The 11,298-nt window shown below is 49.7% G+C and overlaps 1 protein-coding gene across 2 annotated transcripts in view; it reads right to left on the bottom strand.

Moving 5' to 3' along the window:
• Positions 1-1,685: 1,685 nt before the first annotated feature.
• Positions 1,686-11,298, bottom strand: part of Dnhd1 (dynein heavy chain domain 1) — a 66,675-nt gene continuing 57,062 nt past the window's right edge. The window contains exons 31-44 of one of the 2 annotated variants that reach the window (XM_029565560.1): positions 11,013-11,195; positions 10,451-10,882; positions 9,784-10,246; positions 7,216-7,503; positions 6,825-6,977; positions 6,462-6,640; positions 5,367-6,332; positions 4,984-5,170; positions 4,660-4,773; positions 4,372-4,573; positions 3,596-3,687; positions 3,276-3,425; positions 2,258-3,081; positions 1,686-2,064 (exon numbers count right to left, since the gene is read on the bottom strand). In XM_029565560.1, the coding sequence (XP_029421420.1) occupies positions 1,714-2,064; positions 2,258-3,081; positions 3,276-3,425; positions 3,596-3,687; positions 4,372-4,573; positions 4,660-4,773; positions 4,984-5,170; positions 5,367-6,332; positions 6,462-6,640; positions 6,825-6,977; positions 7,216-7,503; positions 9,784-10,246; positions 10,451-10,882; positions 11,013-11,195 (4,584 nt within the window). In that variant the 3' untranslated portion in view covers positions 1,686-1,713. The remainder of the gene's footprint in view (positions 2,065-2,257; positions 3,082-3,275; positions 3,426-3,595; positions 3,688-4,371; positions 4,574-4,659; positions 4,774-4,983; positions 5,171-5,366; positions 6,333-6,461; positions 6,641-6,824; positions 6,978-7,215; positions 7,504-9,783; positions 10,247-10,450; positions 10,883-11,012; positions 11,196-11,298) is intronic. The other variant, XM_029565555.1, reaches the window with a different exon arrangement.

Below are 11,298 nucleotides of genomic sequence, written 5' to 3'. Positions count from 1 at the left end.
GAGGAAAGGCAGGCTGCTTCTCAGCAGAGTTTGTTTCCCTTGACTTCAAAGGTCAAGGTGCTTATCAGCTCAGTTCCCTTTTTTGGGCTCCACAGTCTGTAGGTCCCTGTTGGGGAGGGGGGAAGCTGCTGCTGTTTGGAACCCTAACAATGACAACTTTTTTTTAAAAAAAAATGGGGCTTTTGGGTACTCTGACATCCCCCCCTAGAGGTAACCCTAAAATCTTTTAGGGATTAGATAAAAGCTCCCAAATACTTCCTTTGGAACAGAGTACGTTGCTAAGAGGCCAGAGAACATTTTGACTTTTAGTCCAGAAACTGGCAACATTTCTTTGGGGTCTTTTTACCCTAACTCCCTAGCCAATTCCTACCTCCTATTCTTATCACACCATCCTCTGAAGGGGCTAAGCAAAGAAACTGGTTACTTTTCTTTGGAGTCTTTTTACCCTAACTGCCTAGCCAATTCCTGCCTCCTATTCTTATCACACCTTCCTCTGAAGGGGTTACCCAAATTGCTGATAGGGAATCCGGACACAGACCACTCTGGCTTCTTCCATCCTGAAGAGGGACACAGGGTGAGGCAATTGGGGTACCCCTTCAGTGGGTCTATCTAAAAGACTCCCAAATTGCATAACTCTTAACTGTAAGGTGCTCATTTTGTACAATCCCTAGTTGACAAAGTTTATTAACTGGGCTGGGTTTAATTCGAGAATGAATTTCAGTTTGGAGAATGGTGTGGATTTGTAGGAAATATTCTAAAATACTTTATGTATGAGAATGTATTACCTGCATGTGTGTAAGCGTATCCACATAGTGCAATGCCTATGGAAGTCAGAAGAGGGTGTCAGATGCCCTGGAACTGGAGTTGTGCTGGGACTCAAACCTGGGTCCTCTGTAAGAGCAACCAGTGCTCTTAACCATTGAGCCATCGCTCCAGTCCCAGAAATATTCTTTACTAACCCATATCCCATGGTTTTAGATTTAGAGGTCTGTCACTATTAGGGAGGATAGATAATGGTGATGGTTAAGCATAGAGAGCTGATTTACCCAAAAGGACTTCTTTCAGTGCTAATTTCCTCATGTGAAGGAGCAGCCATGCCTGGTTACCCCAGGTGAGGAGATAGGTTTCTGAGGACAGTGGGAGCTTTTGCTTATTATGCACTTCTGTAGAACAGCCTCATTAGTGCCTGAGAGAGCACTTCCTGTGGAGGAGTGCTTGCTCAACTATTTACTCTTGAATGAACAAAGGACCTTGAATCTTATTTGGCTTTTGTTTTTCACATGTTACAACTCATTCAGAGAATCCTATGATAGGAGGTGGTGTGGTATGAGTGGTAGTCAGGACTAAGGTGTTCCCAAAATGCTAAATACCTTAAGCAGCTTTTAGTTTTAGTGTTCTCCATTCAAAAACACCCACTGGAGATTTAACACAAGTGCCAAGACCACAGAAGACAGCTGAGCAAGGATTTAGGATTCTGTGTGTTAGCCATTGCCAGGTCTGTATAACCCCTTGGGAACGTGACTAAACACCAACAACGTCCCCCACCCCCAACTCTAGCTGCTCTCTTTTCCTGAGTTATTCTGCACATGCCCCCTTCTGTGAATAACATCTGCTTTCCTCATTGTGCCACAGTCTGCATTCTGTGCACACACCACTCATTCCAAATCCCAGAAATTATTCATGGCATCACTACAGCTTTATTTTGGTGGGGGTTCAGGTTAAGGATGGGCTGCACACATGGACTCTCTGTTGAATACAGGTGGCTGGGCTGAGCTTCGTGGGTAGGGGCAGGTGCATCAGGATGTTCCTGCTGTGTAGCTTAGTGGTGCCAAGGGGTCCTGTCATGTACACAGGACAGGAGTACACGCCCAGGCTGGCTAAGACTGGCACATCATTGGCACTCCGGGCTCTTGTGCTGACGCTGACAGGAGGCAGAGGGCTGGGTTGGCTGGAAGAACTGTCTTGCAAGGCCCCATCTATTGTGTCCCACTCTGCGTGCTGGACCTGTAGCCCTATCAGCAGCAGCCCCATCTCTGGAACCTTGGGATCTGGGTCATTCTCCACCTGGGGGTGCCAGAAACCAGTTAGGCAATGCTAGGAAGATGGGACAGGACACAGGGAGTAGGGGTAGAGGGTGAGATCAGGGCCAGCACATTTGGGCCTAAGGGAGGGGCAAGATCATTAAGGGACAGGATGGGCTATAATTAGGTACCCTGGCTAGGCGGAATAGGGACCAGAAAGGATGAAGTCAAGATACCCGAATATGCAGAGGGTTGTTGCTCAGTTCCTGACATTTATGTGGGAGATGACTGGTGGTGGCGCTAGATCCAGAGTCTTGGTTAGCCGGAAGGCTGGTGTTGGGCACCGAGTGCTCCAGGACAGCCTCCCAACGCAGCGCCAGCAGCAGGCGACGAGGGTGACGAAAGGCAGACAGGTGGAATATACGCTGTAGTTCATTGGTATTTTCATTTCTGCCACTGGTCAGGTAGCGAACCAACAGGTGCCCACGGCTGGACAGCTGTCGCAGCCATTGCCAGGGCAGCTGTGGACCAGCAGGCGCATGAGGTCTCCAAGGTCGAGGCAGGCGTCCTGTCCAAAGAGCCTCAGCCACAGCGGCGCAACGGCTGGAAGGGCACGGGGGTTTGCCCATCAGCCTCTGCAACAGGCAGTCAAGGTCGTGCTGCAGTGTGACCACCAGCTGTCTCAGTTCCAGCACCTCTGTCTCTAGGAAGCCCTCCAGAGGCCGCTGTGAACTGGGCCCCACAGCCCTGGGACCTAGAGACGGGCCTGAACCAGTAATGTTGGGGTTGGCCAGCAAACCCTGTAATGCCACCAGCCTTCTCCTGGCTTGCACCAGGCGTTGTCGGAGACGCCTTTCCTTGCACTGGGTGTTTACTCTGAAAGCTGAAGGAACCCATGTGAGTGAACACCGCTGCAGCGCACTCAGAAGGGCACGGCTCTGGCATCGCATCAGGCTGGCCTTGGGCCCTTCATTCAGCCCGCAGGTCCGAGGTTCAGATGGTGTTGGAAGTAGGTGCATCCGGGCCTTGCACTCGGCCATAGCATCCAGCTCCCCTAGTTCTTAAGGTTGGAGGGTAGATGAGGTTGTGGAACAAGATAAATTTTCTCCACCAGACTCAACAGAGTAGGCCTTCCTCTGACACTCTGTAACTGTCAATACTGCCGCCCCCCATACCTTTATTGGCACACTCCTGTGGGCATGGCATTGCAATGCAGTATTCCCCACTCAACACAGACATCTGCCTGCAGCTTACCTGGGCTGGGCATCAGAGTGGCCAGCAGATACTGAGGTGTGTATGGTTGGACCCAGCTCCTGCTGCTGGGATTCAGGCAGGCTTGTGTCAGGCTAATTAGGGCCTCTCTGTCCTCAGGGTCCCCAACAGAGCCTCCGTAGAAAACTGAAGCTTTGGATGAAGGACAGAGCCCCTCAGTCCCAGCCCTTCCTGTTTCTACTTACCCTCAAACCAAAGCTGTGGGTTTATGACCTGGCCTCTAGACTCCCACCTCCACCGGTTTGCAGGTATTCTGAGGACTGACAACCGGTTGGGGATTGGGGGTCAGGAGGGAGTCTTACCAGCCAGCTCCTGCATGGCAGTACTGGGATTACTGAGACTAGCTGACAACTGATCTTGGGTCTGAAGGACCTTGGTCAGGGTCACTTGGCTCCTGGGGAAGGAGTAGAGAAAGGATGATTTCAGTAACAATGTACTGAGGACTCTGACATCTTTTCTCCTGCCCAAACCTCCCTCCTGAGCTCTAGATATTTGAGGGCTCACTATTCATTGCAGCTTTGCACTCTACCACCCTAGTCCCTACCACCCATATTATGATCTCTTCCTTAGAACCTGCTAGAGCCTTCAAAAATACCAGTTTTTGCTTGCCTCCAGGCCCACCCTCCCCACCCCCTCTGGTCCATTCTGTACATTGCAGCCAGAGGGATACTTTGAACAAACAGGATCAAGTTTTCTCTCCTATTTAAAATCCCTCAGTGGCTTCCTGCTGTCCTCAGGATACCCTGAAGCCCCTTGCCATGGTTCTAAAAGCCCTTTGTGATGAGACTCACCTTTCCCTACCCCATCCCCAGTATGTCCATCTCAGCCACACTGAAGTCACCTTTTTGTCGAGTTTAGTTCCTTCTGCTCAGAAAGGCCCTCTTTCTACTAATTTGCCACTGCTTTTAACACTGACTTTAAAGTGAGATCATAACCCAATTCCTTAGAGTTCCTTGACTTCCCCTGCCTTCACTCTTTGGAACTCCCAAAGATCAATCGGTTTTTCTAATCCTAGCATGCTGTGAGGAAGATACTCAGTGTTGGCTGAGTGAGTGAGTAGGGTGGGCAGAAGCCTCACCAGCGCCCCCTGTGTGCCTGCAGCTTCATTCCATAGAGCTGTCGGTGTAGGAGGAGGCCATGTAGGAGGAGCAGAGGCATTGTCTGGGTGAGTGGTTGCTTATAGAGTCCTTGCTGAACTACCTCCATGCTGTCGATCAAGATAGGGCCCAGCTCCAGGGACTGGTCCCAGAAAACAGGCATGGAGTGCTGAGTGAGCACACCTGTGAAGGAAGCCAAGCACTGATTCAGCACAGTACCACTGCCCTCCCTCCCTCTGACTGACAGCCTGTCAAGGGATGCTCCTCACCTGGCAAAGAAGCACTAGCCTCAGTAGACACAATAAGCCAAAGACGGAAATCTCTGTGGACAGTAGCCACGTTCCTGCTTTCAGGTTGGGCTGACAGTTCCAGGTCTGAGACCACTAAGGTTAGACAAGGGACTGAGATCAGTCTTCAGGTAACGAAGGGGCTGACCCACACAGGATTATACAAAAAACTTGGCAACAGGAATCAGACACGAAGCCAAAGGGATCCAATTTGAACTGGGGGATTAGCCATGAGGCCTGAGAGTTCCAGCTCAGGCCCAAGTGTAGGGTAGGATCCTTGAAGCCAACTCTAGGTAGCACACTTACCACTGGCTCCATCCAGCAGTCCCAGCAAGGGCTGCAGCAGCTCTGTTGGCCAATGGGACATCAAATGACAGTTATCCAGCACCAGCCAGTGCCCCTTGGACATAGCCTGACATAGAGTGCTGACTACATCTGAGACTGGATCCCAAGCTTCGGAGCCCAGTGCTATGACATGCAGATGCTTCTGCCCCTATGGATCAGTAAAAGAAAAAGATGTCAGAGTCATTCAAAGAGATCCTGGGGTGTCAGAGATTCAGAGTAATGCCACACAAGAATCCAAAAGTACCTGCATGATCCAGAAAGACTCATGAGAAAACTGGGAAAAGGCGCCCATACTCTATTCCAGCCCATAGAAGCCCATTCTCTGGGCTAAGTGATGTTCAAACCTGCTCATGTTTGGCAGCCAGGTTCCGGATGACTGTCACAGGATGCAGGGTGGCTGTAGGGTGGCCAGGTGGTGGCAGCAGGATCAGTATGGGCTGAGTAGCCTGACTATGTTCAAAGGCCATGGTAGGAGCATCCAGGTTTTCATCCAGGGGCTGACCCAGTAGGCTGGTGGTGAGGTCTGCCAGGGCACTTGTCAGGCAATCAGGTCGTAGTACGCGCCACAGGATCAGCTTCTGGAGGAGGCTGAGTGGCTCAGGGTTGGGACCAGGTGCAGGACCCAGCACAGTGGATGATAATGACATATAATCCTGCCACGCACTAGAGTGACCTGCCAGGGATGCACGCAACCCAGCAAATGAAGGCAGCAGCTCTAACACTCCACATTCTTGCCAGGCTCTTGGCCCTAGCCAGGCTGGTCTGACCACGCCAGGGACCTGTGTGTTTTGGCCTGTGCTGGGAGAGGCTGCCAGTCCAGGCCAGAGTGCCAACCTCTCTAGCTTTTGTGTCTTCTTTGTCACTTGCAGAAGAGCCAAAGCACCCAAGGCACCCACCAGGGGTAGTTGGGTCAAGCCTAGGGCAGCCACAGTGCTGCCCAGCAGCTGGCGGGTCAGGTGTTTTTTCAACTGCAATAGATGGCTGGTCAGATCCTCCCCATGATGAATATCATGTGGCTTCATGCTGTCTAGAGCCCTCCTGGTGGCTGCCAACCAGTTCTCCAGGCTCATACAGAAAAATGGCTGCAGATTCTGCAGTGGGCTTAGGGCTTCCACCATGGCCATTCCATGCAAAGCAACCTGCCGGTAGGGTACCCACATGGTCACCTCCTCCAGCTTTTGCTCTTCTAGCTCTTCACCATGAGCATTCAGCTGACATATCTTTGCCTGAATCCTTACCATCTCCCTCAGAAACTTAGATGGTTTCTGGCGCTTTTGATTCTGGAGCAGCAGTGTCATCAGCAAATGCTCCTGCATACAGTAATTTCTTGGATGGACCTGGACCCTTGTCACAGTCCCCCAACATCTACATTCATCTGCAGCACCATACTCAGGCACTCCCAGTGTCTATCCCATCCCACAGATTGGGCCCCCAAGCACCTGAGCAGCCTCCATGGCTTCATGGGTATCCACTGCTCTGATATTGAGCTCCTGCCAGCGGGTCTCAAGCTCAGGATGCTCTCTGCACAAGATTTCATGCAGCATCTGTTCTTCTAGTACGTCCATGTTCAGACCCAGATCCAGAACATTCAAGCCCTTCAGCAGTTCACAACCTAGCACTTAGGGTCACACAGAAGGTACTTACTCACCCTTGTCAGAGTCAGAGGCAGGGCAGACAGGGAGTTTGGTTCCCTATTACAGTTCTGAGCCTACTCGAGGCCAAGTTGAATCCCTCTTCAGGCTGTTACTGGGAACCAAGTATGTCCACAAAGCTATTGTAGTAACTTACCCTGTGGGTCTCACCTTGTTCCAAAGCATGGATGGGGAGGGTAGTGCTCAGATAGAGACAGAAGCCAGGCTGCACCTGGGGTGGACACAGCTTCTCCCGAATCAGCAGCCACTGGAGTTCTTGGCACGCTAGGCCCAGCTCCACATTGGTCAAGAGCACAGGCAAGCCTGCAAGGAGAAGCATGGACAACCTGTCTACCATGCCAGCACCACACCACCCAGCCTCTGCACAACATCTGCCTCTGCCCGGCTCTCTCCTGGCTGATAGGAGGGATCCCTCAGGATTCTTCAACATGGTGGAATGAAGGATGGGCACTGAGGTCAAACTGAGGTGTTAGAGGACTGTGGAGGTCACAGAGCTGGGGGAGAAAAATGGGGGTCATGGTGGTTGGTAATCAATTCTTACCACTGGCAGCTGCCTTTAGAAGCTGAGGACCCAACTCTGGGTCAGCACCTGAGAGCACAGTAAGGCAGAGGAGAGGTGGACCCTGAGGCTCAGAGGCTGGATTTGGACTTCCGGTCTCATTCTTCTCTTTCTCTTTTTCTTGCTCCTCCTGCTCTTTCCCCGCATTTTTGTTTTCCTCTTTTGTTTGGTCCCTGGCCTCATTTCCTTCTCTGTTACCACCATCATCATCATCTTCTAGTTCATCTTCCTCTGCATTCTCTATGTCTTGATTTGTCTCGTGGCCCTTTTCTGGGACAGAAAGATGCACAGGAGTGCTTCTTAAGGAGGAATTGGGTTCCTAGGGAGGGACCGAGGGTGGGTTCCATATCATGAGGACATGTCTGTAGGAAGACAGCTTAGGAAAGCTACTTAAGTTCTGTGATTCAATTTCCTTATTTGGAAAATGGAGTTGTTATCAATGAAGACCTCATCGGGTTACTGTGGAGAGTAAATGTAATGATACATAGAAAACATGTGGACTGGCACATAGCCAACACTCAGTAAATGCTGAATACCATTTTACTCTAAAATTCCAAGGCAAGGTTACTCATCTTTGAAATTAGCTCCATTTCTATAGGTTAATTACAAAAGTTGGTGTCTCCCCCCAACTCTTTTTTAAAACAAGTTATCCTGGCAGTAACAATTTAAAAAGTCCTTCCTAGTACAGAAATTGGTGTCTGAAAGAAGTGACTTGCAAGCAAAAAGCTATAAGGTAGTGTTTGAGACAAGTCATGGGTGGTGTGGTGGAAACCACACAAGGTGATGTGGAAACAGTCATTCCCAACCTCTTGTCTCCTCTTCTGCAGGGGGCCGGAAGAGAGGAATACGTATTTTCTTTCTAGGTTCTGTTACAAGTGGAGACAGCCAGGCCCACAATTTGGTGCATTCATTTTTTTTCTTGCTAACAAATTAATACAAATTTAGCAGTTCAAAACTCCATTTATTATCCCATGGGTCTGTGGGCATGGCTGTATTCTCTGCTTAGTACGACACTGGGCTTAGATCAAGATCTCATCTGGGACTTGAGGTGTTCCTCCAGGTTTAGTGGGGTTTTTATTTTGTTGGCAATTTTTTTTAATGTATATGAGCATATTGACTGCATGTGTATAAGTGCACCCATGTCATGCTATGCCTGTGGAGGTCAGAAGAGGGCGTCAGATCCCCTAGAGCTGGAGTTATGGATAGTTGTTAGCTGCCATGTGGGTGCTGGGAACTGAACCCAGGTCCTCTGCAAGAGCAGCCAGTGCTTTTAACCACTGAACCTCTCCAGCCCCCTTGTTTGGCTTTTTAAGATAGGATCTCATGATCTTTCCCAGACTGCCCTCAAGCCCTTGGGTTCAAGGAATACCTCAGCTTCCTGAGTTGCTAAGACTTTAGGTATACCACTATGCTTAGCTCTTACTGGTTTCTGACAGAATTTATTTCCTTCTCACACTTACCCTGTAAGCCCCACCCATCTTCAAGTCAACAACAGTTCATTGAACCCATCCTTGGTTTCTAATCTCTCTGTTTTTTTCCTTTCTGCTACGAAGAGCTCATTTAATTAGACTGAGCTCACCTAGGATAATTCAGGGTAATAAGCTCTACCTTAAGAGATATTAGTGCCTTAATTAGTAACCTTAATTACATATGAAGTTTTCATTTTTAAAAAATATTTAATTTTTAAAATTTTATGTATATGAGTGTATTGTCTCCATGTATGAAAGTATTGTACAATGCCCATGGAGGTCAGAAGAGGGATCCCCTTGAACTGGGTTTACTGACAGTTGCTAGTTCCCATATTGTGGTGGCCAGAAGTCTGAAATCAAGGTGTCAGCAAGGCTGCACTCTCTCCAAATGCTCTAAAGGATCCTTCTTTGCCTCTTCCATCTTCTGGAGAGTGAAATTTTAGCTATTCCTCAGTTTGCGGCTACGTAATTCTAATATCTGCCTCCTTCTTCATAGGGCCTCCTCCTCTGTGTCTGTGTTCTCTCCTCTGTCTCTTAAAAGATGATTGCCATGGGATCTGGGGCTTGCTCATATAGAGAGGAGGATTATTTTATTTCAAGGTCCTGAAGTTCACTATGTCTGTAAATACCCTATCTCCAAGAAAGGCTGCATTTCCCCCTCATCTCTTTAATTCCCAGTCCTTTCTTTTACAAATGGGCACTCTCACTTCTTCTAGGAAACCTTTCTTCCAACACTCTATCCAGATGGGTCCCAAAGAAAGGCAATGAAAATGTTCCCATAGAATTGCTGAATGTTGGATAAATGTTGGTTAGTAAAGCTCTAGTTGCAGGCAAGATTTTCCATGGTGCTGAGTAGACCAGGAATGTGGAACATCATGACCTAGCCAGCTAGGTAGATTCTGGGTCACTGTAACATGAGCCCCAAACAAAAACAGTGTGATCAAATATATGTGTTAATATGTGAGATGTGCTAGCCACAAAAATTCAGTGTCTCTACCATGAAAGGGAAGAACATAGGAGGCTGGGGGTGTGGGCAGCTCAGATGCCCCAGAAGCTAAATTATGCCCTTATCGGAGCCTACCTCTGTTCTCTGCAGAAACTGGTGCCAACCACTCGTTTCTCAGAGGCAATGGGTTCAACCAGACGAGGGCCTGGTTGCTGGGGTCAAGCAGCAGAGGCCAACGGCGGCTGTGGTAGTGAATGTGACTTCGCAGCAGCAGACCTGCCAGGCGAGCTGACTTTGCTTGGGGCTTCAGGTCTCGATCCCACTGGTGCTGCTCAGATTTACAGCTCAGCAAGGACAAAATCCTGAAGGGAACGCGTGTGGGCAGCAGAGGGGTCTTTGGTGGCTTGCTGACAGATTTCTGCTTCAGTTCCTGTGCAATGTCATCTGCGTCCAGATCTTCCTGAAAGCCCCGACACACAGACAGCCACTTGTCCAACAGCTCTTTGCGCCGCTGTGGCGGGAAGGGACCCAGATACATGACAGCAGCTGCACACAAGAGGGCATCTCCAAACACAGTCATGCAGTGTTCCTTTAACTTCTGATGTGAAGAGAAAATCAGAGCGTTGAGTGGGCCGGTGAGACCAGGAGGCGGGTGGAAGGGCAGACAGAAGGACGCTGACGGGAGCAAGGCAATGTACAGAGGAAATTGTGGTGAGGAGGGTTTGGAAAGACAGAGGAAGCCTGGTGCATGGTGGGGATGTGAAAGGCACTAGGAAACAGACATATGGGAAAGCTTCATTACCTGGAGCTGTGTGGTCCACATGTGCAAAGGTGTGAGTAGCACAGACTTTATTGGCCATTTGTGATACTGTCCACCCTGTGCCTTACTGAGGCTCTCCATCAGGAGATTGTAACAAGTTTGGGCATCTTCCAGCTTTTTATTCAGAACCATAGTCTTCTCCCATGTCTCCTGGGCCTGAAATTGGAACTGGCCTAGGCGGGCCTGCTCCCGAGCAAGTGTTGCCTCCACCTGTTGCAGCAGCAGGCCAGTAGGCAATCCCCGACGATGGGCCATCCCATAGCGTAGAACAGCCCAGAGCCAGACTGCCAGGTTTGCAGCAGGTGTGCTTACAGCCCGCAAAGCTGCATCTCGCATCCCTGGAGCATTCAGAGCTTGGTCTAACTTGATCAGTTCCGAGTCGGTCAGTTTCTCCTTGGGGAAGAATACCAGCTCCTGGGAGGTTATGTGTTAAGGGGAGGGGGGAAGACATGGATGCTCAGGACCTTGACTCAACAGGCTAGCCCTGCCCAATCTCCCCTTTAGGTCACTACTCTCCTTGTTTATGGTGCCTTATCTTCCCTACCTGATAAAAATTCTCAGTACATAACAGCTGCTTGGCATTAGCCCAGCCTGTTTCATGGTGGAACAGGTCACACAGTGCATCCGTCACCTGGACTACAGACTCTGGTGGTGCTCGATAGCTCCGTATCTCCTCAAAGTCAGACACCTGCAGCTGGCTCAGAGGACCTAGAAATGCCTTGCCCATCTAAATGAGGACAGATGCACACTGCAGAGACCCTGAGATGTGTCATTCTTCAGGGTGTTTCCAAGAGGACTCATCTCCTCCTACAGGTCCTCAGGAGGGCCCA

This window comes from Nannospalax galili, unplaced genomic scaffold (genome assembly GCF_000622305.1).
Source record: "Nannospalax galili isolate Female #2095 unplaced genomic scaffold, S.galili_v1.0 scaffold398, whole genome shotgun sequence".
In the NCBI taxonomy this organism is placed as follows: Eukaryota; Metazoa; Chordata; class Mammalia; order Rodentia; family Spalacidae; genus Nannospalax; species Nannospalax galili.
Note: the sequence above shows the minus strand (reverse complement) of the source record. Positions and strands in the feature narration are given on the sequence as shown.